The sequence below is a fragment of the Poecilia reticulata genome, chromosome 12, assembly GCF_904066995.2.
Source record: "Poecilia reticulata chromosome 12, P_reticulata-male-v2, whole genome shotgun sequence".
Classification (NCBI taxonomy): domain Eukaryota; kingdom Metazoa; phylum Chordata; class Actinopteri; order Cyprinodontiformes; family Poeciliidae; genus Poecilia; species Poecilia reticulata.
In genome coordinates, this window is record NC_088841.1 from 9,963,082 (window position 1) to 9,990,414 (window position 27,333).

Consider the following 27,333-nt stretch of genomic DNA (forward strand, 5'->3'; position numbering starts at 1 on the left):
ACTTAAATACTTCAAAAGAATTTATTGATGTACACTGTTCATAAAGTGAAAAAAACTAAACGTTAAGGCATAGACTTGGCAGAATATAAGCAAGTGCTTTCAAACTGGGAGTTTTTTTCCCCCCCCACTCGCCTTGCAAAAGTATTCATACCCCTTAAATGTATCTACAAGCACAAATGTATTTTAAAAGCACAAATGTATTTTAAAAGGATCGTATGTGATAAACCAAAATGGTGGATAATTGTATCCAGACCCCATGTCTTTACCGCCTTAGAGAACATTATTAAAGCATTAGATATTCTAACAAACCTCAGAGGCCTTCACAGACCAGTTAAGACTTTAATAAAATTACATACCAGTGGACCATTTCCTGATTGACTTTCTTAGGCAACTGGTTGCACTGGCTTTTATTTACTTAAAAGTAAACATGGCTGAATACCAAACCCCATCAGATTTTGTATAAGGTTTGAAAGCCACACACAATGTTTCTTTCACTACGCTACACTGTACGTAGTCCGTCAGTTTGTAATCTGGCAAAATGCAGGTAAGTTGAATAGGTATGAACACTTTTGCACCGTAGGAAGCCATTTCAAACCCGAACAGGTACGTCAACATAACCACGTTATTTGTATTAATTTACTTTAAATATATACTACCCTAACATTAGCAAAGAAGTTGCCCGCATGGTCACATTTAAAAGTGCAAAAGCATGACTCGAAGAAAACATGTTCTTATTAATAATCATAGGACCTGGGTTAGTAACTGCTTATTTACCCATTTTAAAAAAAACAAAGAAAGCCTTTGGGAACACTGGTTACTTCCGTACGGTGCAGGAACCCTGTTAATAACTACAATAAAATAAGACGGCAGATCTTAGAACCTGTAACATTGAATCACTGATATCACCCTAAACTGCAGAGTGTGTGACATTCCGGCAAAGTAACGTCAGTTCACGCTGCAGCTCCACGGTCTGGACCTATCTGTTCCTGTTCACTTATACACCCACACACACACACACATCTACATCCTCTCTGTTTCAGTGGGGCCGACTACTAGGCTCCAGCAGGACTCTTTTAATAGGAGGGTTGGTTGATCCGTTCTGCAGGTCGCTCTGCTCTGAGGTCAGCCTTTTGCAGGCTCGGCCATGGCTGTTGATGTTTCCCCGCTGCCACTTGCAAATGTCACCATTCAGAATATCTTGGATGTGCTGCACAATCAGGTTGATGGCCACTAAATGACAAATTAGGAAGTTATTAACGCTGCTATCCATTTTCTTGGTGATACTGAAAATAAGCCGGGATTTTTCTATTTTTAAAGATTACTAACCCATATTGTCAACCCCTCTCGGAATGATGACATCTGCATACTTTTTAGTCTAAAACACAATAAAAGTACTTAGAAATCTAGTTGAAATCATACAAAACATCAACGACGACTACAGTACTTACAGGCAGGCAAAACTCCTCAAACGCAGGCTTTACAAATGTCGTGTACTGATTCAGAATCTGCTCCAGGTCCCTCCCTCGATTCATGTCTCTCAGCACTGCAAGAAATAAGGTTGTTTGAAATGGAACGGAAATCCTGCAAACATGTGCGATCGGCGCTCGGGTACCTCTTCGAGACAACCTGACATCTGAATCCGTGTCCACGAAGAGCTTCATGTGGAACATCTCGCGCACTTTCTGGGGGTAGAAAACGAGGATCCCTTCAAAGAGGACGACATCCGCTGGGTAAACCGTGATCCTGTCTTCCAACCTGCAAGCAAACAAACAATGAGCTCTCAGAATACAAGGGAACAGGGCGATTTTTCGTCACGACTTCACAATCGTAAAGTGTTTTTGTCTCAACCTGGAATGAGTGATGAAGTCGTATGTTGGCACCTCGACCGGCTTCCCCTCTGCAATGTCCTTCAAGGTTTTGTACATCAACTCGTTATCGAACGCCTCTGCGAGGCATTAAAGAAGAAAATGAGAATTTAAAGAAAAAGTTCATTTTCCATTACAGCAGATTTTTATTCACAATCACACTTTCAAATTTATCTTAGCTTTGCACAAAGCTCGTGTAATGGAATAGCAAAAGTAAAAGTCTGGATTTATTTACCTGGGTGATCAAAGTTGTACTGTCCTTTAAGGGCTTTAGCCTTCTGATCTGGAGTCAGCACGTTGTAGAAGCAGTCCTGGCTGATGATGGCCACCTTTCTCTGGCGGTGATCCACCTTGTTCTGCCCCAGAAGCTCCATGATCTTGGCGCAAACTGTGGACTGTAAGCAACGCATCTCAATTATTCTATTATTAGCCACGCAGTTGTAATAACACACCTCAATATGGGTTTTTTTTAATATTAGCAAAGCTTCTTTATTCCGTAATGCATTACGGCAAACAAGCAACGATCAAATACATTGGACTGAAATTGCACAGGATTCCTGACTGAAACGGTTGTTATTCCTCATGCGTGACCTCGAGTTCAAAGTTTACGGTCTGACGTCAATAGCGTTACAAACGTGAGCTGTGTTGTATTTTCTTCTAAATATTCATAGTTGGAAAGGGGCTAGGTCAACTTAACCTCAACAAAAGAGTGTCTTAGCAAAGTAATAAACCATTAAACAAGTGGGCGTGACACTTGGTTTGACAGTTTGGTGAATGCTAATACTGATTCCGAGCTAAGATAACCGGTATGCTAATTACGTTTCTAATAGTTTACCTTTCCGCTGGCCGTGCCTCCGCTAACACCGATTAAGAAAGGTCGATGTCTGGGCTTTTCTGCCTCGTCTGTGACTCCAAGTTCTTCCATTGCAGTCAGTCCAACAATAAAGCCAGCAGAAACGAAATTTGGCAGCGTGTCCGACAGCTAACAGCCTGCAAACAGTAACGGCGGAAACTACTGTCATTCTCGCGAGAACTGAAGCTATCTGGGCGACTTCGAACACCAGTGTTCCCATGCAACACATTTTAGTTTGGTTAGGAGTCAACAAAATACTGTTATTTACACCCTTTGAACTGAGTCATAATTTGTCATGTTTCACCTGTTGGTTACGTATTATAGTTTAATTGGTAGATCAAATCACTGCAGCCTGATATTTTATTGGGGAATAAAAATAATCTTATCATTTTACTTATTTATTTTTTAAATGAAAAATCTGGGGTGCATTTGAGTGCAGTCTTTATTATACCCCAAAATAAAATCGAGTGAAATCAAGCACTTTCAGAAGTAACCTGTAATAAACAAAGTCCATCTTTGTCATAGCATAAACACCAATGTTTACACTGTTTTTCAATGCTTCCATGCAATGCATGAGAGGCACCTATTACTCTACATAAAAAAAAACACACAGAATAATTAATTTGGTGTTAAGAGATGAGCGTTTTCTACTGGTAACGAACTGTCAAGAAGTATAAATCAGATTTTTACTCACTTCTCGGGATCATAAATCAGATTTTTACTTTTGTGTTGAATATCTGTTTTACAATAAATTTACCAAAAAAAAAAACATAAACAAACAAACACTTTTCTGCAAAATTCACCAGCTGCACAATTCTTGTTAAATAGTGTAAGATGAGTAGTATTTCAAAACAGCAGAAGAAATCTTATGTTTTTTGAACAATAACAATTTTTGTTGTTAATCCGTTGCTAAGAGATACTAGTAACCAAGTGTCACAAAGATTTTTACTTTTATGAAATGTACCAACGGTAAATTTCTTGTATCTAATCAGGTAAGTATTATTTCGAAAGAGGTTATGTTTTATAAACTACATAACTTATTAATTTAGTTGTAAGAAAAAAGCGTTTTCTACTGGTAACGAACTGCCACGTAGTATAAATCGAGATTTTTACTTTTGTGTAGAATGTGTGTTTTATAATATATCTACTACTAATGACAAAAAGAATGAACTTTTCTGCTAAATTCACCAACTACACAATTCTTAACAAGTATAAAATAAGTGGTATTTCAAAAGAGCAGGAGAAATATATTTTTTTGAACAATAAGAATTTTTGTTGCTAATCTGTTGCTAAGAGATAATCGCGTTTTCTGGTAACCACGTTCCACAAAGTAAACATCTGATTTTCATTTTGCTAAATTTACCAACGGTAAATTTGTTGCGTCTAAGCAGATAATCAGTATTTTGAAAGCGCTTATGTTTTATAAACAATATTACTTATTAATTTGGCGTTAAGAGATAAGAGGATTTTTTTCTGGTAACGAACTGCCACGAAGTATAAATCAGATTTGTACTTTTGTGTTGAATGTGTATTTTATAATACATTTGCCACTAATGACAAAAAGAAAAAAACTTTTCTGCAAAATTCACCAACTGGACAATTCTTGTTAAGTAGTGTAAGATAAGTAGTATTTCAAAACAGCAGAAGAAATCTTATGTTTTTTGAACAATAACAATATTTGTTGTTAGTCTGTTGCTAAGAGATGAGAGCGTTTTCTGGTAACCAAGTGCCACGAAGTAAACAATTTTTACTTTTGTAAAAGTAAAAATCAGAAAGCAGTGCACAAACACAAACATTGCTAATGTATCTACTGCCCACATTAACAGTAGCATTTTTCCTAAAATAAGCTTTTTAGCTATTTTGTTTATTTATTAACCATGTTTAGCACACTGAATGGAGGAAGTCAATGTAAGACAACATGCTAGGCTGGGAATACCAAAAGCAAATGGCAACCTTGATGAGGTCACAAGGTCAATGCAGGAATAATTAGCTGGCCAAAGGAGGAGATAAATACCACGGATGTTAAGACACTCGGAAACTACTAACCATGCATGGAGGGCTCCACCCCAAATCCAGCACCCTGACTATATACGAGCCGCAAAGAAGGTAAATAAGGCAGGTGTTTCCTTGAGTTTTGGTTTTCTAAATTGAGGGAACCAAACCTCTAAAGAATCCTAAACACCTTTATTGGAAATAAGGCCCCTCTTAGAGGATTAAGAGGCAGAGCGACCACAAAGCTGATTTGTTGGATTCTGTGAAGACGTTTGCAGTCTAAAGAGGATATCCCACCCAATTCAAGAAGAATGGGTCTAAGTGGTTGCAGCACGCAATCTCCTCCTCAGGGTGAATTGTTTGGAATAAAATGCTGAACATAAATCTTTTGTTGATAAATTACAGACCTTAATATGTAAAATTTTTCTTTTGTGTGTTTGAATAAAGAAATAAAAAATATATTTCTTTTAAGGATCAGTCAATTAATACATTTATAAGGGACGATTTCATACTAAAAGCAGCTCTAAGAGCTGTACGAACAATTAGCCCTCAGGTTTCTCTGACAAACTGTTCCACAAACAGGAGCCATAATACTGGATGAATAATAAATGACTAAAACTATATTATCACGTAAAAGATTAAAATAAGATTCATAAATTTAAATGTATATGTACAGAAAACAAGAAAAATGACAAAACAAACCCTATTCGATTTCTATTTGCTTTTTCTATCTCCCTCTGTCTGAGCCTCATGTGGTGCATCTGACTTCTGACCTCAACTCCTCAAACCTGTCCTCCCACGGACCAGATGATGTCCCTCTTACAAAACCAGCCGATGAAAATGATCGAGAAGATCTGGAGGATCAAGAAGACAGAAAAGACCTCCCATCACCTCCAGGGCTCAACTGTCAGTCTCCTGTTGGGCATTTGGACTGAAAACTGTGTGAGACTGAGCTTTAACAACCTCCGCTGGTCTGCTGTCCAGTATCAGCATAGAGCAAGACTATAAATATGAAACTCCTAAAGAAATTTAACTGGGGCCTGCTTGACGCGTGTATCCAGCGTTCTGACATCTCCATTGACTTGAATGGAATTTTGTCGTTTTTCGCAATTTATGTTGCCATTTTAACTCAGAATCCCACTAAAAATAATAGCGCACTTCTCGGGATCAAGCTGAACGTTTTGATACCACTTTTGTCGGGGAGGACGCAGCAGTTTGAGCTGCATTAAGGATGATAGGTGTAGAACAATAGGTTCCTGCCAGGCAGTGCCTGGGCAGGCCCCAAAAAACTATAATCAAAAACGCACCAGGGGTGTTTCTCGCTTATTGATATGGAATAACCGAATAACCATCCAGAATATATTTCAGGGAAAAAAACACATATTTAAAATGTATTTGTTCAAACTTTTACTTTTCATCTGTTTCCATGCTTTTGTATCTTTTTTTAAAACTCAGTTGCAACCTGGTTTGAAACATTTTCACTTAACTCTCCCTCAACACGGTCAAAAAGTTGCGTTTGTTGTAAATATAAATATATATACAGAGCAGTACAAAGTGCAAATGCAATTAGTTAAATCATGTTGTTTCTGGCTCATTTTCTTTCTCTTTGTCAGTTTTTTGTGAACAGCCTCTGCTCTTTTCCTCCACGACTATTTCTAAAGCATCGCTTCCTTCAATCCTCTTCACGGTCTCCCCTTTGGCCGCGAGGATTTCCTCAATGTTTCTGAAACGTGAAGCAGAACAACAATGTTTAAGCGATGTGAATACATTTGTAAGGCCCTATGCATGGCTTAAAAAAAAATTATGTCTTTGTTATGTTTATTATGGCTGCAACTGCACCAACCTCTTCCCCTCCAGATCTGAGAACCAGCCGAGGTTGTCGGCGATGATATGGTGGTTCTTGCACCCTTGACAGGTCACTATTACCACCCCTTTATGGTAGGCCACTTTAGAGATCCTCTGCATGGACCTCGTGGAGCAAACCTGCAAACATGGCACAGCCCAAATCGTCAACACCTGCTACCTAAACATAATGCTGCAGACTGCATCACACAACTACAGTTTAAGAGGACAGAACTTGGGGAAAACAAGACGGAAACAAAAACCACAGTCGAATAGTTGCACTACCTTGCATGTGTAAACAAGATGATAATGTGTTGACTGGATCTTTCCCAGAGCTTCCTCTCTGGCTGGCGGTGAAGATGAGAATCCTCTGAAGGAGCTGGGATGAGCAGGTAGGACATGATGGTCATGTGACGACAGCTGATTTAGCCTGGTTCTGATGGTCGGACGGTGAAATAATACGCATGGTCTGGATACGTTAAGTCGCCTGTGGTAATATCGCGATAACAGGCTGGCAGGGAGCCTCCCTCTGGGAAACTCTAATAAAGAAAGACATCTTTGTAGGACTAGCATAATAACTGCTGTTTTTAGAGAGACTTTAAGGGCACAGAAGTTTTAAGTTTCATCAACCGGGGAGAAATTGACGCGCTTTGATGACATCATCGGTCCTTGGTTTTTCAAAATAAGACATGCAATGACGTCAAACTAATACATTAATCTATGACAATTTCTCCAGACGTATTGTTAAAATTACTGCTGATGCATTAAATGTTGCTTAGGAAAATTATATTTCAATGTTCGGTTTGATTGTCTATGAACTAATATTTTTATTTTCTGCCAACGACCTAGAATTTTGCTTAGAGAAATTATCTGTTGCTAATCAGAAACTTAGCAAAAGAGTTTCAATTTAGAACTGAATTTACACAGTAAATGTTCTGTTGTCCCTAAGTGAATTGTGCCATATCTCTTCAAAATTTAGAGGGAGAGGCATCCTGGACACATAGCTGTACAAAACAAACAGCAAACAGTGCACACCTACACACCTACGACAAATGAGTCAAGACAGGTATCATTTAGTCAAAAGGGTGAGGCATAAGGCCAGATAACTCTAACCAAAGATAATAACAGTAAGCAATGAATTTATTTTCTTAAAGTAGAATATCAAGGAAAAACAAGACCTTTCTGTATCTGTCAAATTCTTGGTCAATTTTACCTTCATTTGATCCTTCTTCATTTGTTCATTTGAATCTAAGGCCATCAATATTATTAATCTTTTAATCAGGCTTTCAATGCTTACTGCTTTAAGATTCATCATTAATGAAATGTATGTGTTTTATTGCCTTATTTATATTTATTTGTTTTATGGTTAAAGTATATATTTTTTCCATATTTTTATTTCTCATTCTTTGATCCCAGTTTTCCAAATTCATTTCATTATTATAATATTTTATTCAGTGTAGCATATTTTGCGTACAATTGTTTACAATATGATACATTCTGTGTTATATTTTTGACTGTTGCAACCGTTCTCTATGAATGAAATTTGATCACATGATTATGATTCATACGTATTTTTGGAAGTTATTACAGTTACTTGTCTTAGAGGCTATTCAAACATGAGCTACAGAAATACTTCTGAATCTATGCTCAGTGTCACTTCAATACATTGTGTCTTTTCATGCTAAATCTCTTCTGTAACAGCCTAAAAGTTCTCGGGACTTGTTCTCTATGTACATGCACTCTTTTGGAACAAAAATTTGACATTGAATTTACTTTCAGTCTTGTTTAGTTTTTGTGATAATATTTTATTGTGAGTGGAAGACTAGTTTGACTACATAAAAGAGAAAAGATGTTTTATTTTCTGGTTCAGGTGAGCAAAGCTGAATATGTGTTTCCACGTTGCACCACCAGGGGGAGACAAACAGATTTTGAAATCAACTGTTACGAAATTGAAATACTCTTGCAGTTTTAGGTTGTTTCAAATTATGTTTGCATATTATGATTGTCTGTATCTAAGTGTTATATTAAGTCCTTACGTTTTCTACCCACAAGGCCAAACGTTAGAAGTAAACAAAAGCATGCACAGATTGCAAATGTTAATTAAAAATTTTACTTTCACTTGCGGCTACAGGAAAAAGAATATAGAGCGGGAGTTAATGACAAAAGAAATGCTAAATTCACTGTGACTGAGATGACTAAAGCGCTTCCTACTTAATCCTTTCTGGCTGGCGCCCCGAGGGGATTGTTTTAGAGAAACTCGTACAAGTGGGAGACCATTGAAATCCTGAGTTACTGGTAAGTTCTGTATATCTCCTCTGCTGAATTGATAAGATACCGTGCAGTGTGTTTTATTTGGGGATTTTATGGGATATACAAATTTTTAAAAAAGCACATAAACTTAAAGTGGGAGTAAAAAAACATTCAATCCAACTTTTTTTTCAAATAAAAATCAGAATCCTTCTATTCATTCCACGACATGTTGATCACCATCTAAACTGATCAGAGAAGCAGCAAGAGATCAAAATTGTCACAGCTATGTTTCGATTATTAAGGACTATCAAGCATGCCTGCTACAAAACTGACTGGCTGGAAGAAAAGCATGTTGAAACCCTCTAGAAAGATATAACTCCTGTTAAAATTGATCTAAATTCACGGAGGGAACACGTGAAAAAAAAGTTGTTTTGATAGGATGAGACAAACATTGATTTTATTATTTTAGCCTACATACAAAGCTCTAAATGTAAAGAAAACCTAACTCAACCACACCCTGACCACACCATCTCCAGGGTGAAACATGGTGATGGCAGTATCATGGACCGTGGATAAAGGGAAACTGGTCTTCTTACTCTAAAAGCTTTTAAAATAACATTGGATGGGTTTAAAGCAAAGACAATTTAATATTTGACTACCTCCGTCAGACATCTAAAAATGTGAAAAGTAAGACACAACTGCAAATCATCCAAGGGACGCTTGTCCCAGACAGAAACAGTGACGTAAACACTAGCACCCTCTTTATATCGGTGCTTTTATTTTGAAGACCGGGCGCTTGCAGCACTTCCTGCTGCTTTGTGAGCGCACCGCTGCTCGGCTTTCTCTCGGATATTCATGCTGTTTTCTGCTCTTCGGCTGTCCTGCGAGGCTCCGGCCTGGTGTCCGAGCGGCCCCAGTCACTGAGAACCGGTAGAGAAATGTGTCACCCGTGTACGGAGGAGGCGAGACACACCAGTGTTAAAAACACAGGTGAGTTTTCCCCCTTCTGTCTTTAATATGAGTGCATGTTTTTCTTAGTTAGCTGTGAGAGATATTAATGCCGCAGCGCGCTGCTGTGGAGTCGGGATGAGACATCGTTTCCCGTCGACGGGTTTGTGGGTTGTTGTTCTGGAGGAGTCCGTCTGAAGAAAGGTGGCTCTTTTTGGTGAAACCGCACCCAATTCTGTCTAATGAGGTCATAGCCAGAGTCGGAATTCTCTTGTAATTTATTAGAAATAAAACTAAAAACTCTTTCCAGCTGGAGGCCAGGGAGGTGTTTTGTTATTTTGGCTCAACCACACACTGCTGCTTATTCTCGGAGGTTATAAACAGATAAAAAGAAAAGCTTCTGTAATAAATTGTGTGTTTAATGTTGTCGATAAAATAATAAAGTCTTAATCAGACGGAGACTTCATTCTTAGGTCTGCTTTTAATTGTACAATAGAGGTATCATTAGTTTATTGCCTCAGTTTATTGGTACTATTATTATATATTGCTAGCATATTGAGGGATGTTATTTAAATAAACTGTACACATTTAATTATAATTAAAGGGAAATTTATTGGCATTTAGTATTTAATAAATAAATGAGATGATATTGGTTGTTTATTATAAAATGGTGTGGATAAGAGAAGTAGTCAAGAGGTCTATTATGTCTCTTGGGGAGCAGCTGAGTTGTACAACTCACCACCAATCTGGTTTATGTTGCGGAGTGGAGCGATAATGCTGATAGAAAGCTGTTAGAAGTCCAATTTAACGTAGTCTCTAGTCAGATGAGACCACAGTTTTACTTCTTGGGCTACACACTGAACACTGTGTGTGACAGAAACCTGCAACACACATAATCCTCACCCTGAAACATTGTGGTGGCTGTATCATGCTGCGGGGATGATTTTCTTTAGACTGGCCAGGTCCAAGTTGTTTCTTGAGTAAACAGTCCATAAAAGAGCCTGTCAATATGTGAGATTTCTGAAAGCTTTTTTGAGGCCAATTGTAATAAAATAGGGATTTTTTTTTTTTCCAATTTTGGAAAAAAAAACCCTGTAATTAATAAGTTAATATTAATTTATCGCCATATATATTGACAAGCTTTCTAAAGTTTTGATTTTTCCAAGATCTGTATTGTGAGCATCTCTGTGTGTGTGGGTGTATATGATCTCAGCAGAGCTGTCATAAAAAAAATGTCAGTCTGAACCAGTTTGACCCAGTTAATACAAAATCTTGCATGTTCCATCCAACACTCTGAGCAGACAGGCTCAGGGTGTTGATTTATTGAAACCAACATGCTACAGGAAGTCAAAATAATCAAAACAAGTAAAGATAAAATCCACTGCAGTCTCTTTTATTTGCTAAAAAAAATAAAAAATCAAAAGAGCTGTCACAAAAAGATTTAGAGTAATGCTTGAACTTATTATAGATGTAAAGTACAGGGGTTAACATTAACCTGCTTGAGAACTGCTGAACCAAGGGGCAGCGAGAACAAATAACAAATTTATTAAACTGGTGGTGACTGAAGGGTTTGTTACCTAACTCTGCTAGATGAATGGAGGGGAGAAGGAGGTCTGTTTGGGAGAAACTCTAGTCTGTCTAAACCTTGGAGGCCTCTTTTCTGCTCTTTTTTGTGGACCATTACAGCGTTTCAAAAGGATCTGAGTTTAAAAGCTGCGATAACTCTGTTTAGTAATCAGGGAATGATATCCTGTGCTCAACAGATATCTGTTTATGACCCAGATTTTTGTTGTCAGTATCAAGCATCTGTTCGCTAGCAGCAGAAGCCCGAGAAGTTTCTGGAAAACCGGTTGGTTTTTAAAGCTTATTGTTTAGATTTTTTTTCATTGCTTTCCATCTGAATTCCCTTTTAGGCAGCTCATGTTAGCTACATGTGAAACTGGTAGAACTTGGAGAGTTAACCAAAATGAACTTGTGCACAGAGAACCCCAGATTCTTTCTGGAAATCTGCAGATGTGGTGTGAAGGAATCAGAAAGCGGTGCCGATGATGCTTTCAGGTCCTGTGGGTGTTTCCAACCACTTAGTTTGAAGTTGTTGCGGGGAAAATGTTAATAGTTGTGCTTTACATAAATGAGCTTCAAAGCCTAGTGTAAGTGCCAGGAATGTTGGCTTTCGTCCGTCTCTCAATCTATGCATTTCTCCAAACCGCATTTCCTGTTCAGCCAGATTGAATCCTGTGCCTTTATGGTTTCCTTGCAAATAGATGTACACCCTCACAGAGGCTGCCAGTTGAACCCTGGACTGACGGAAAAAACACTTAAAGACAAAACTAGGCTCTGATACGGAAAATCAGACATAGAACCCAAAACCATTTTCAGTGAAGCCTTAAGGTTGCTCATAAATCCTCCCTCTTGGCGTTATTTATTCAGCATGTTTGCTATTGAACGTTAACAATAAAAAGCTATTTTTGATTAAGCTGTTTTCCAGAGGAGAAGTTGTTTACTGAAGTTAGTTATTTATGTGGCATTTTATATAGCATATACAAGAAGAGTGACAGCATCTAGCATATCGCCAGTTTGTTTATCAGTTTTTGCAATTTTTCAGAGAAGAAATTTACAGAAAAAAATTGGTCTTGAGGTTTAAAAAACCAAGTAGAGTCTTAAACATTTTAGGTTCTCATTTGTGGAAAAAAACCCAATGCATTTATTTCCTTCTTGCTTACAAGTATATTATACTATGCTGCTCTATCATATATCATATGATATATGTTATATCTTATATGATATATATCATATAAGATTTTGTATAATATCATATATAACATATGTCATGTTATATATAATTGGTGTGATATATCAAATTTATGGTATATCATATCATATCATATATCATTATATTGTATCATATATCCAACTTTCTAACAATAGGGTCATACAGAGATTTAAAGAGAAGCCTCAAAAACAAATGAGATGGATTAGCAGTGCTCGCCAACAAATAGAATACTGTATCTTATGTTGGTGATAATATTAGCAAATCATATCATATCATTGCGATAACAACATTAGTGGCAATGTATTCCCATTTTGTTGTTTGTTTTTTCTCCTCTTCACTCTGTGACCTACTCTGCCCAACTGGCTAAATATTATGTTGGCATGGAAAATGCAAGTTCATAACTCTTGTAATTATTGCACTCTAAGCAATCCTTTGTGATATTAATATTGCACACACTGATATTGTGATAATGATGATATAGTTGCAATATATTGTGCAGCCATAGAGCACATCCTGGACGTTGAGCTGTTAGCATGTCAGGACCGTCAGGAGATTGTCTTACAGCAACAGTGTCTTCAGTCAAAGGCCTTCTTCAGTCATTTCCAGACCGACTGCCGCTGGAGATCTTTCCTGCCTTAAGCATCAGCATCACCATCCAACAATGTTTTTTTTCCCCTTTGGGATAAATAAAGTATTTTCTCATATAATCTGAATATAAAAACCCAACAAGTTAATTTTGTAATTGTAACTGGTATAGACAAGTGAAATTAATCACCTGTTAAGAAAAATATATAGATATACATGCCTGCTTTAAAGGCTGGTCTTGCCTGCTCTTGCCTGCTCTTAGCCTGTAGAGCATAGCCTGGACAATAGCAGCTCTGTTTAAGAAACTATTTTAGAAGAAATGCACCAGGAGATCCACGAGCAGAGAGATTGTTTAATCCAATGCTGAAATTCTCCTTTTGAACACACTTATGATGTCGTCTTCCTTTGGGGCTGCTTAGGTCCCAGCAAAAGTTGTGTTCTGTGTCAGGAGACAAGCAGTGATTGTCAGAAAGCAATAAGACTCTTGCAGAAGAAATCTTATTTTATGTCCCCATTTTATAACAAGCTGACTATGATAACATCATAAAAAATTTTTAGATTACACAACCTTTTTGTTATAGTTTACATGAACATATCAGTACGTTCTTGCAACAGGCCACTGTTTGCAGCTTTAATTACAAAGTTTATTTATTCTAGTTCCACCACTCGCTTTCCTTCCCTTTATCAAGAGAGTGGCATACTGTCAGTATAAACATTCCTGATGTTGCGTCTAGTGTCAGATGTAGTTCTAATCTCAGTATTACTCTGGAATATGAATCCCATTTGTGTCACAAAATTGGTTTTGTTGTTTAATACCACGTGAATTTTCTTATTGAGGGCTATTTTAGCAGCTGCTGGGAAGTAAAGCCCAACATAGAAGGTTCTGTGATTCCTAATCTGGCTAGAACAAGTTAACAATACTTTTTTTAATGGCTTACCAGGCTTATTTAATTTCCCTTTTGGATCAATGAGGTATTTTTGAATTTGAATTATTTTTGCTTAAATTTACAGAGTCACTCTGTAACCATTTTGTCTGTTTTTAAAATTAAGAGTAAAGCCTTGTTAGTGGTTTGTCTCTCATCTGGTGTAAAGTTGCCTCTGCTTGCAATATAAATAATTAATCGCTACTTATTGCAGGACTGCTGGAACAATATTTTGAATGCTGTTCATATGTATTGTTACAGTTTCTAAAGACAAATCAGAATCTGGAGAACTAAAACCACCCGCATACCTTTCTTTTTTTATTTCTGTGTCTCTTTATTAAGGTCAAGCAGGTCTTATAAGATGGAAATGTTATTTATAGTGGTTGCTAATGATATTGAGAAAGTTAAAATACATGTACTGTAAGACTTAATTGTTGGCACCTTAGCATTGTTAGCTCTCAGACAGTCTTGTTTTTCTCATTTGCTTAGTAAAACCTCCTTGTTGTCTTCCAGTCATCCTCCAGCTGAAAAAGTTTGCTGTTTTTTTTAAGCTGCCATCAGCATAATAAGCTTCACTTCCTTTTTGAGTAGACAGTTAGTCATTTTCTATTTAACCCTTGTGCGTGCGAGGACTGAGGCAAACGTAGAGGACTATGGCAAATGATACAAGTTTTATGTGTGTGGGGTTGGTTGGACCCCATTGCTACATACAAGGGTTAAACAGTTTCCTGATGTCATATCAGCATCTTTTGGTTCTTCTTTGTCAGTGAGAGTTACCTGATTGACAGAGCTCATCTGAAGGTCCATGTATTTTTCTAAGATGGTAAAGTGGGGTTTTAAATAAAGCCAAATGATCAAACTTGAACATTATTTCAGAAAAAGAAGCTAATTTTGAAAATTGTCTGAACTGCAGTGTGTCTGCCAGGCTCCTGTATCTGGTTTGACAACCGCTAGCATCTACGTTCTGCATGGAGTATGAGGATGACAATGCAATACATATTTTGGAGTTTAATGCCTAGCATTTGTTGATTGCTCATCATGAATTGTATCAGAAAATAAAATCTTGCATTATGTTGATAAAAATATATAGACTGAACAACCTGAAAAACTTAAGGTTGTTAAGTGCTGATGTCCTTCAGATGCCCTTTCTTTAAATTTTACACAATTTCCTAAATTCTTAATGCAACAACTGCGACACACTGTGGTAACGTAAAAAAAAAAAGCACTGAGCATGCCAGTGGACTCTTTATTTAAAGTTGTTTTCTAATTAGCCAGTTTTAGTTTAATAACTCCTTTTTTTCCAATGAGTTCACAACTTTGCATTATGCTACAACTATAAATTAATTAATTATGAGGAAATACCTGTATCTTGGCTAAATGGCTTTTGTTAGGGGTGACTGAATTAATGTATCTCCTATTCTCTAGTTATCATAACTCAGCAGACAGCAATATTTGATGTAAGAAAATGAACACCTGGCTAATTTGTATAATTGTTCATACTGCACGTTGTTGAAGCACAAAGGAAGTTAACATGACTGTTAGGTGATACGTGATAATATGGCAAAAAGACTTATGTTTGAAGTAAGAGACCCATATGAAGATGTTCCTTTGAGTAAGCCTGTCACAATAAGCAATTAATCAATTAAACACACAATAAATTAAATAGTGTTTTTTATTTCCGCTTTATTTATTAGTTTTAGTTGTGTTTTATTTTGGATGTTTGAAATCTTCCAGGTCTAGTATTTAGTGTTCTGTACAAATTTGTCTTTAGGGTGAACTTGCATTATTATCCCATTACCAATGTATTACTTGAAAATAATCCCACTCCTATATCAACAGTATTATAATTTATCGCAATAAATACTGGGACAATTTATTGTGCAGCAAAATTTGTTATTTACCTAAGAGATAATACCAAAACTGGACTTTTATTTTAATCAATATGCAAAAGTTTTATGTGTTGTGGAAAGCTAAGACTGAGATTCATTTCCCTGAAAATGTTTTCAATTTTGGAAGAACAAATTGTGCATTTCCTCTAAGCCATAACAGATAAAAAGAAGTAATATTTTGTTTTTCTGCTTTCACAGATAAACCATCATGATTCCCATCACAGAGCTTCGGTACTTTGCTGACACCCAGCCAACGTACCGCATTCTGAAACCATGGTGGGACGTTTTCACCGACTACATCTCAATCATCATGCTGATGATCGCGGTGTTCGGCGGGACGCTTCAGGTAACGCAGGACAAGATGATCTGCCTGCCTTGCAAGTGGATCCTCAACGACACTTGCGATGCCATGCCAAATGGAACAGGCATCTACGCCCCAGAGCCCAAAGGCATTCGATACGACCTGGATCGACACCAGTACAACTATGTCGATGCCGTCTGCTATGAGAACAAGCTGCACTGGTTTGCTAAGTATTTCCCTTATCTGGTGCTGCTCCACACTCTCATCTTCCTGGCCTGCAGCAACTTCTGGTTCAAATTCCCACGCACGAGCTCCAAACTGGAGCACTTTGTCTCCATCCTCCTCAAGTGCTTCGACTCGCCGTGGACAACGAGGGCTTTGTCTGAAACCGTGGTGGAGGAGAGCGACCCCAAACCAGTGGGGAAAACGAATGGCTCCATGGATAAGAAGGCGTCGAGCGTGAGTGAGGATGTCGAGGCCAGCGTTCCCATGCTCCAGCGAACAAAGTCCAGGATCGAGCAGGGGATCGTGGATCGCTCTGAGACTGGGGTTTTGGACAAAAAGGAAGGGGAGCAGGCCAAGGCGCTTTTTGAGAAAGTGAAGAAGTTCCGGATTCACGTTGAGGAAGGCGACATAGTCTACCGCCTTTACATACGTCAGACCATCATCAAAGTAATCAAGTTCATACTGATAATTAGCTACACAGGCTATTACGTAAGCTGCATCAAGTTCAGCGTGGTGTGCTCAGTGAACATGGAGAAACTGACAGGGTACCGTCTGTTTTATTGTGCACATCCATTGGCGACTCTTTTCAAGATCTTGGCCTGTTTTTACATCAGCCTGGTTATTGTTTACGGCCTCATCTGCATGTACACGCTCTGTTGGATGGTGAGACGCTCCCTCAAACGCTACTCCTTTGAGTCGATCCGCGAGGAGAGCAGTTACAGTGACATCCCCGACCTCAAGAACGACTTTGCCTTCATGCTACACATGATAGATCAGTATGACCCTCTGTACTCCAAGCGCTTTGCCGTGTTCCTGTCAGAGGTCAGCGAGAACAAGCTGAGGCAGCTGAACTTGAACAACGAGTGGACGCTAGAGAAGCTGAGGCAGCGGATCACCAAGAACTCCCAGGAGAAACTGGAGCTTCATCTCTTCATGCTCAGCGGGATCCCCGACACGGTGTTCGATCTGGTGGAGCTGGAGGTCCTGAAGCTGGAGCTGATCCCAGACGTGACGATACCCCCCATCATCGCCCAGCTCTCCAACCTGAGGGAGATGTGGCTTTACCACACTCCAGCTAAAATCGAAGCTCCAGCTCTGGCTTTCTTAAGGGAGAACCTCAAGTCTCTCCACATCAAGTTCACGGACATCAAGGAGATCCCACTGTGGATCTACAGCCTGAAGAACCTCAGCGAGCTGCACCTGACCGGCAACCTGAGCGCCGAGAACAATCGCTTTATCGTGATCGATGGGCTCCGGGAGCTCAAGAGCCTGAAAGTGCTGCGTCTGAAAAGCAACCTGACCAAGCTTCCTCAGGTGGTGACCGACGTGGGCGTGCACCTCCAGAAGCTGTCCATTAACAACGAGGGCACCAAGCTGATGGTGCTCAACAGCCTCAAGAAGATGGTCAACCTGACAGAACTCGAGCTCATTCGCTGTGACCTCGAGCGCATCCCGCACTCCATCTTCAGCTTGCACAACTTGCAGGAGATCGACCTGAAGGACAACAACCTGAAGACGATAGAGGAGATCATCAGCTTCCAGCACCTGTACCGTCTCGTGTGCCTGAAGCTCTGGTACAACCAGATCGCCTACATCCCCATCCAGATCGGAACGCTCACCAACCTGGAGAGGCTCTACCTGAACAGGAACAAGATCGAGAAGATTCCCAGCCAGCTCTTCTTCTGTCGCAAGCTGCGCTTCCTGGATCTGAGCCACAACAATCTGACGAGCATCCACCCAGACATCGGCTTCCTCCAGAACCTACAGTATTTTGCTGTGACAGCGAACAGGGTAAGAAGCTGAAACATTCCTATTTATCTAACCTAAAGTTCTGTGTAAAGCTACTTGCTGTCAAAGTTTTTAGTAGTTTTTTCTTCCAGTTTTTAAAAGACAACTATCCAGATTAACCTGACCCAGAGAGAGCGAGTAACTGGCTCCAGTCATGAAGTAACTGTGATTAAGGACATTATTTTTTGGTTGTTTTTGGTTGTTTTCTGAACTTTCACAAAAGTTCAGAATGGAGAAATCACTCGCATGGAACCTGTTAAGGCCATTTCTGACACTTTACGACTCCAGCGAACCACAGTGAGAGCCATTATCCAGAAATGGAGAAAACAAAGGGGTAGTGAACCTTCCCAGGAGAGTCTGGCCTTCAAAAACGACTTCAAGAACAACTAAATGACTCATTCGGGGGTCACAAAATAACTCAGAACAATGTCTAAATCACGTAAGACCTCAAGTTTTTTTGTTGAGGTTAGAATTCCTGATTCAAAAACAAGAAAGAGACTGGGCAAAATTAGTGACACAAATGTGGACTTTTTTGAAAGGCGTGCTTCCAGTTACCTTGGGCTTAAACCCAAGACAGCATTTCTGAAAAAGGAACAGTGGTTTGTGATGGCCTGCGGTGACTTTGCTTCTTCTGAGTTTGCCAGCCTGATGTACTTTATGAAACCTTGAATGCTGCTCACTACCAGAAAATCCTGACAGAAAATACAGAGAATACGCAGCAGGACAAGTTATCCTAGCAGACTATCAAGTCAACTTCTGTATGGCTTAAAAAAGCAGAATTAATCATTAAATATAAATCAAATGATGATTTATAATCTGAAACTTGTAGGTAAGAGAACACATTTTTCACAACACTGTCATAATTGATTTTTTTTCTGTCATTTTGCCTGTGATATTCCATATGATACATGAATTGTTTGGTTTAAAAATCTAACTTGCTCAAGAATTCAGATTAAAAAAACTATCTGATTCCTTCTCAAGAAATGCTGCTTTGAGCTCCGCGTGCAAACAACATGGTGTGTTTTCAGTTAACACTACTATTACTGCTGTTTTACTGCGCTGGCTCGAGTGGCTTCTTGCTGAAAATAACCTCCTGCAGGTCTGCGAGCAGCCACGAATAGCTCAGGACCAATCCTTTGTACTTCTTCTTCTAGTTTGTTTACACTTTCAGAATATTACCAGGTTCAAGTAGGTTTTAACAGTGAAATTCATGGTAATGCCATCCATTTTAGCTGTGATTCGTATGAAATTAAATGGGAGAATCAACTTCTTGGAGCAATCAGAACAAAGTAAATACAAATATATATCACTGGATTTATTCTTTGGGTCTTATTTTGGTCGTGATTTAAATGCTTAATGAGACTTCAGAGAGGCAGGCTGCATTTTAAGGAGCCTTTTATCTTGTTTTGACAGCGCCTGTTTTCATGTCTGGTTTGTGTTTCATTCTGACATGAAGTAGAAACATGGCTTTTTTATGTATTATTGCTTACTAATGTAATCAGTGCTTTGCAAAAGTATTCACACCCCTTGAACTTTGTCAGATTACGAATTCTCACTGGGATTATATGGCCTACTCCATTACATGTTACGATGGGCCAGAAATTTGAGAGCTACAGACATTATCTTTGACATGTGTCCAATATGCAAAAGTTAACATTTGCATTTGGATGCAATGGTAAAATAGGGAAGTATTTGTCAGTTCAAGCGGGGTTAAATCTTCAGTTTTTTGCTGTGAATTTTACAGTTACATAAACTAGCTCTGGGCAATAAATCAATATCAATATATACTGTGACATTATCAATAACAGTAGAAAGTACGGTAACAAAATGTTCAATCATTTCATTCATATCTAAACCAGAACTGCACAGTATTCTGGGGGATGTAGATAGAGTTCAATGCATTATGTGGATTGTTTTTCCTAGTAAAAGCTTGGTTTTGGGCCACTTGTGGCCCTCAGGCTGCCATTTGAAGAGCCTTGTTATGAGTCTTGTCACTCAGTGTAACGCATAGTTTTGAACTCATTTTGTCTTATAAATGAAACCTAAAAAGTTTGACACTCACCCCTCGAAACCCTGAAAGGAAGTTTCACTTGTAAAACTGAAACTTTTATTAGTTTCAGTTCTTAAGACCTCCATTGTCTTAGAGATGGAAATCTTACAACAATGACAATGCAATATCAAAAGTACGTTAAAACAATGCATCATAGTTCTTCTGTCTCACAGTTATGTTGTACTTTTCACATTATAAGCATTTGCATTTGCTGAAACACAACAAAATATGAAAACCTTCAAACATTGCCTTCATGTAACTCCTCCTGCAACAGCTTTTTTAATCTCTCTGTTTCAGATTGAGACTTTGCCCCCAGAGCTGTTTCAGTGCAAGAAACTTCGCACTCTGAATCTGGGGAACAACTGCTTGCAGACGTTGCCGTCGCGCTTCGGGGAACTCACCGGGCTGACCCAGCTGGAGCTGAGGGGCAACCGTCTCGAGTGCCTGCCGGTGGAGCTCGGCGAGTGCCGGCTGCTGAAGAAGAGCGGCCTGGTGGTGGAGGAAGACCTGTTCAACACGCTGCCAACGGAAGTTAAGGAGCATCTGTGGAGGGCCGATAAGGAGCAAGTTTGAGCCAAAACATAAATGCTGACGGGAAGCTTAAAGAGGCTTGTTAAAGCCAGGACAACCTTAGAGAGACGCAGCTGCATTGGCTGTGAAGGCAAAGGCAAACTGACAGCTTGTCTGCTTCTGGAGCAGACAGGACGATTGATTAGTAAGCTTTTCCTGATTGCGAAGTTGCCGAGAATCTGGAAGCTGCTGTTAAATATGCATGCCACAGTGGGATAATTCTGAAGCAAAACTTGTTCATCCGACGACTTTGCACGACTCAGCTCTGCCAGTGAGCTAACTGTGCTCTTTTTTTTATTATTATTATTATTATTTTACCGAGCACAGGGTACTTGCACAAATGAAACATGTTTAACGCTGAATTCACCCATCCCTCCTCTGGACTTCATATCTCGGAGAAACTTTTATTTTTTCAGTTGTAGCACAATGTGGCTCGCTGTATCTGAGGATGTTATCAAGAGAATCGTTTCTTGACTCAAACCTAATCTGGTCAGGCATGAACTTGTGTTTTTTTCCCCATCCATCTGTTTAATGTCATCATGCATCTTATGGGCACAAAATGACTCTGACCACGAACAAATCATCGCACAGGTAATCTCGCAGCTTCGGCCTTAATTCTGAGAAAACCGCTGGAAATGATTGCAAAAAAAAAAAATTAAGAACAAACTCTACATCTAAAAACACCCTGCGGTTATAAATTCCCTCATTAGCTCGTGTGGCAAGCTGTAACTTGCACAGGAAAAAGTGGAAGCCAGCTTCAGTGTTTGTCTTCTGCTCTGTTCTGTTCGTCACCAATTATTATTTTTACTTAGACGTGCAACAAGGAAACAACGTCACTCAGAATCAAACACTATAAACATTTTCTTAATGCTTAGCTTCACTTGAAGGCAGAGTATTATGATTGAAGATAGAACCAGAGTTGGGTTCAGAAACACAGTTTCAGCTAATAAGAGAGCCGCCCACTGAACACTTCCTGTGAACTTCTGGAACATGTACACTTTGTCGGATAATTTAAGTGACCTTTGTTCATTTCAGAACATATTTTACTTTAAAGAATGAAATGTAACTCTAATGTACACTAAGTCACATTATGGCACCTTTATGGCACCAACTATTCAGCTCCATTTGTTTTCAGATTAACATATTCAATGTCATGAAAACTTACTTACCCCCTTACAGAATTCTTTTGTTTTTGTAAGATTATCAAAGAAATGTTAATGTCAGACAAATATCAACCAAGTAAACACAAAAAAGCTGCTTTCAAACTGTGATTTAATGATTTATTAAGAAAAAAAGCTATCCAAACTAACATGACCCTGCAATTAAATGTGACTGAGCATATCTTGAATTACTTTCACTCGTCAAACTTCTTGTCCCAAATTAAGTCGAACCTGTTTGACAACACCAAACAGGTTAGAAGATCTCAAAAAGCAGCACTATACCATATTTGAAAAAAAAAAGTAAGAATAAGAAAGTCATTGATGTTTATGTGAAAAGGATCACGATTTTTTAAAAGAATTTAGAACTATCAAACCCTAACTTTAGACATTATCCACGTGCAGATATGTTTGATGATCAGAAACTTTTATGTATGTTGGAAACACATAAACAGAAGAAATCTTTAAGGGGGGAAAAAACCTTTTTCCTGCCAATATATGCCTATCATGCAAACCATAAGCATCATGGAAACTACTCAGCAAATTGATTCACACCACTGCTTACATTCTGAATCAGGAAATCTTGGAAAGTTCATTTTGGAAGCACGTAGGATGTGAATCAGTCTGAAGGAGAGAGGAGTTGTCTGCAGCGCTGTTTCCATGCAGACTCTCACTGTATAGTCATCATGCTTACGTTGCTCCACGGAAAGAAGTAGACATTTGTCACTAATGTGTTTATTCAGCCGAGGACAAACAGGAAATTGCAAAGCGACGGGAACTAGTTTCGACCGGATTCCACAAGGGAAGCAGGCTTTTTGTCGACTAAGATCGGAGAGAGTGAGCTGTATCACCTTCCACGCTCCATATTAGTGCAGCATGCCTTGTCTGCTTGAAACACTTTTCTTGTTTAGACCTGGGATTTAATAGCATCATGTGGAGCAAATGTCTTACGTCTACTCCTGCCAAATGTCTCTTATTGCTAATGTAGCCTTAGTTTTTTTACTGGCTATATCCTGTTAATGATCACAAACATCGTCAGGGCTTTTTCTGTTGTGTTGTAAAATGTATAGCTCAAATATTTAATGCTTTTTTTTTATTCTTCGCAGCTGTTTTTCTTTTGATTTGAGCTTTTTTAAAGGTACAGTAGGAGGAAGGAATGGGTTGGTAGAAGACTTTGCCAGTATGTAACCTTTGTGCAAAACAAAACCCTTATCAAATGACATAATTTCTTTTATTTATAACAGAAAAGTAACGCTTTCTGCTATTGGTACAACATTATAAAGACAAAGATATGGCAAGGATATGTGATTGTTATTTGTAACACACACTTGTTGTTTTATAAAGCAAAAAAAAAAAAAGATAGAATACCTGCTAAAAAAAAGTAGTTTATAAAAGTAGTTAGCTCTGTGTCATAGATACTTGGAGATTCCTCAACAATATTAGTATAATTTCTGCAGAAACGTCATTATTGTGATTTCTTTCAAAATAGGAATGCACAATACATTGGTATTAACACTGGTAGCAGTGGATGTGAGTCAGTTTTCAACAACCGGTATTGGTCCGATAAGTAGAACTGGGTTGATTTGACTAATTTATGTATTTTATATTGTTGTTGCTTGTGTCAGTGATACAGCACAGGATTATTTGGGTTTCTAACTGAAACAGAGAAGCAATATGAGCAGTATGGTCATTTTTAAGGAAACATGTAAAATATCAGTTATTAACCAACACGACAACATTAATTTTGGATCGGTGCATCACTATTTTAAAGACTTTCTTTTATGCACAGCATCCAAGAAATTAGGCATGGTCAAATAAATCATTTAGTTACCATTATCAGACAATAAACGACTGGAAAAGTGAGCAAAACCTTAGCACAACAACTCGTGCTGACAACTCTCTTCAGTGTAAGTTGCACTGAAGGAGAAAATGTAGTTAGCTATTTTTAATATTAGTAACATGATGGGGGGGGAGTGCACATTTTAAATTTAGTTGTTTAAAGAGATGTTAGAGTTGGATGAAATTGGTACTAACAGATGAAAGATTTAGAAAATCGGCGATTGGAAATTGACCACAAAATTGTGCCCAGGTCATCTCTACAAAAGAACAGCAGAACAGCTATTTTATTTTATGCTTGTTAATACAAACATGTAAATAAACAACCAGGCATGTTAATACATCAATAAAATTTATTGACAAGCTGCAGAACCCCCGCCCCCCTCACCCCCAAAAAACCGCAGTCAGCAGTTGCATATCATCAAATAGTGTTTTGTTTTTTTTCTTTAATAATGAGGCAGAGTTTTGCTAATGTTAAACAGATCTTGAAGAACTTTAAGATAAACTAGAACAGAATAAAATAAAACCGAAAAATCTTAATTTGTCCCACAATGGAGAAATTCGATATTTGACATTCTTATACTCTGACTTCTTTGGAGATTTAGAGAAAGTTTTCCTGTAAACATTTAGCTGAATGTTTCTCCTCTGTGAAATCTGTTTCTTGGCTAAAAGCTGCTGATCGCAGGTGAAACGCTTGTATAACGGAGTGTGTGTTTCGACCTCTTTCCTGTATATCTCTAAAACTTTTGAGTCTGTTATGTGTGAGGTGATAAGAGACACGAGAGAAGGATTTAAATTGCTTTTGCCTTAATGACAAATCCTAATAAGCGTGCAATGGATGGACTCTTCAATGATTTTTAATACAGTGCCTTATAAAACAGATTGTTTTACTTTTCATCATGTTTTATCCTCAAATTTTAACGTTTCTTTCAAACTTCATGAGATACAGTAACAACCACAAAGTATCTGAAATACCTGCGAACTGGAAGGAAAAGAATGGTTTTCAGGTTTTTGTTCAACAGATCTGAAAAGTGTGGCGTGCATTTATATTTTCTCTGAGGCACTTAGGTCTGGACTATGATTAACCCATTTTAGCTTATGTTTTTTTTTTCTTATCTTTACCATTCAACTGTAGATCTGGCTGCACGTGTAAGATGATTTTTCTCAGTTAAATCAGTCTTGGATGTTGGAAGCTGGACACCCAAGTTGAGGGTAATGTAGTTGCAAATCAGAAATCACTGGTATCTATACATTGTTCTCTCTTTAAGTGCTATTCATAATATAAGCTGATAATAATGTAGTTTTCTCCACATTATATGTTAAAACATGAAAGGAAAATGCTTTAAAGTACACATAGCACTATGTCTGCCACTGGTCAGCTGTGCTAGTGAACAAGTTAAATACATTCTACATTCAGGACCGCCATGTTCAGTGGTGTTTTCACGGTGAAGTAAAGTGTTTGTTCTCTGCCATGTTTAGTGTTTTTGCATGTGAGCCAGAAAGTTCAAATCTGGTCCAGTCAGACCAGAGCACCATATTTTGCATGTTTGCTTCTGTGTCCCTTTTATCAGTTGCTTTGTTCTTGCCGCTCTTCCTTTAAAGGCAGTTTCGTGATGCGGACAAATCGTAACGAAACACACTGACTGTATGGTGACGACGTGTGGAAAAAGTTGCGTGTTGTGCGATCGAGACTGAAGCACTTCAAGTAGATGAAGAAGCGTTTTTTTTTGTTTTGTTTTTTTTCCATAGCACTAAGAGCTACATAGACTGTTGTGCTGGAGGTGACTAGGTACAGGGAGAGGATGTAGGAGATGGTTTATGTCACTCCAGGGTAAATTTGATATTTAAGCGATCATTAAGGTGGTGCAGTGCAGCCCTCCCTTCTGCAGCAGCCTCCTGCAGAGTGTCAAATTAAAACGTAATCGCAGCTTTCTTTGTATTTGCTGCTGATAGCTTGTGGTTTCTTTAGTACTTTTTAACGTTGCTTGACGATATCCAATCTACATTTCGTCCTCAGTTTAAAAAATACTCTCCAGTGCTAAAGTAGTCTCAGAAAGCTTTCCCAGGATATCACTTCCAGCTGATTCAGATTTCCTCAACTAGAGCTTTGTATGTATTGCTATCGGTGCATGCTTTTGTTTCTCTGACCTCCAGAGCTTTGCGCAGACGTCATTTCATCTCTGAGTCATGCTTTTCATGGCAGCGAGCTCCCGTTCCCCTCGCGTCAGCGTTTGGGAATCAGGTGAAGGTCTGAGTTAAGGTCAATCAGATGCTTGTGGAAAACCAAAAAATAGGAAAAAAAGGGAAGTAAAGTCAAGCACTTCTGTTTCACTCGCATGGGCGGCCCGTTTGTGTTTAAGCGGTTATTCAAGCCATTTAAAAGCTGTGTTGTCGATCTGTGCGAACGTGCTAAAAGTTTTTAATTTAACGTCTGCCTCTTTTAAAGTGCAACATTATCTGAAAAGGTGCCCTGTGTGTATGTTCTGTACGCCTTAAGTGATTTTGTTTGCGTGAAAGAGCATGGTCAGTGAGTGAGCGAGTGTTTACTTGGTTGAGTTTCACAGGTTCAGCTCCACATCAACCTTTAGGGCAAACTGTCTCCATGTTGTTTTTTTTTGTTGATGGATGTACTGACACGGCTGAACAGAACCAGAATCAGCTCAAGACAATCTTAACTGGAAGCGAAGGCGATCTCTGCCTTCTGCGTTGACATCTCTTAATACCTAAAACGTGTGTATTTACATTTTGAGGTGGTCACATTTTCATTTTAATTCCTCATAATTCCAGTATTAACTTATTTTTGAAAAAAAAAAGTTTTTTTTTTTTAAGTGCTGAACTGCCATGATTTCATTTAATATCTGGCTTTCTGTGTAACTTTTAAATACACAATTGTATTTACTGTCTACAGTGAGTTTATCTTTGTATTCTGATGCCTGTAGATCAGGGAATTACAAAAACAAGACAAAAAAAACTGTTGGTTTTATTTTTCTTCATGTGACTTCTTTATAAAGCATGGGTTTGTTCAAGCTAAACTGATGTGCAGTATAGCCATACTAAAAACCACATAATTAACCCTTCGAATATAAACTGCAAGCTGAATGGACACATTTTTGTCTGGATCATACGTGACAATGCCTTTATGACGACAGTTTTCGCCAAGTGAATGAAACACTTAGCTTTTTAAGTGTCTGTAACGGCGAATGTTCAGATCCTACTTTTGTACACATGATAATAAAATGAACAGTTAACACTATTTCCTGTGTTTGACCATTAATTTGTCATCCGGGCTTGTTCCTGTTTCAAGGAGAAGTTAAAATTTGCTGAGACGTTATTCTTACACACGTCCAGTAAAGATGAGGGGATAGAAGCACATCCAATGTTAAAACAGAAAGTAAGAATTAAAAAATAATGTTTTGGTTTGCCCTTGTCTTATTATGAGATAGTTTCATGTTGATGCTCTAAAAGGGAGGGGAAAGCTGTAGCTAA

General features: G+C 38.4%; 3 protein-coding genes across 3 annotated transcripts; 1 reads left to right on the forward strand and 2 right to left on the reverse strand.

Moving 5' to 3' along the window:
* Positions 1–7: 7 nt before the first annotated feature.
* On the reverse strand, positions 8–3,001 carry uck1 (uridine-cytidine kinase 1). The gene is made up of 7 exons (XM_008423680.3): positions 2,701–3,001; positions 2,101–2,260; positions 1,849–1,945; positions 1,613–1,755; positions 1,449–1,543; positions 1,327–1,375; positions 8–1,230 (listed from the first exon to the last, which is right to left on the reverse strand). Exons 1-7 carry the CDS (start codon positions 2,788–2,790, stop codon positions 1,037–1,039), a joined length of 828 nt encoding a protein of 275 aa, XP_008421902.2. The 5' UTR covers positions 2,791–3,001; the 3' UTR covers positions 8–1,036.
* Positions 3,002–6,102: 3,101 nt separating this feature from the next.
* On the reverse strand, positions 6,103–7,224 carry dnlz (DNL-type zinc finger). Its single transcript, XM_008423681.3, has 3 exons — positions 6,838–7,224; positions 6,554–6,693; positions 6,103–6,433 (listed from the first exon to the last, which is right to left on the reverse strand). The coding sequence occupies exons 1-3, from the start codon at positions 7,123–7,125 to the stop codon at positions 6,286–6,288; spliced, it is 576 nt and encodes a 191-aa protein (XP_008421903.1). The 5' UTR covers positions 7,126–7,224; the 3' UTR covers positions 6,103–6,285.
* A 2,365-nt stretch (positions 7,225–9,589) lies between these two features.
* Positions 9,590–27,100, forward strand: lrrc8aa (leucine rich repeat containing 8 VRAC subunit Aa). The gene is made up of 3 exons (XM_008423683.3): positions 9,590–9,792; positions 16,119–18,237; positions 20,582–27,100. The coding sequence occupies exons 2-3, from the start codon at positions 16,129–16,131 to the stop codon at positions 20,855–20,857; spliced, it is 2,385 nt and encodes a 794-aa protein (XP_008421905.1). The 5' UTR covers positions 9,590–9,792; positions 16,119–16,128; the 3' UTR covers positions 20,858–27,100.
* Positions 27,101–27,333: the final 233 nt, after the last annotated feature.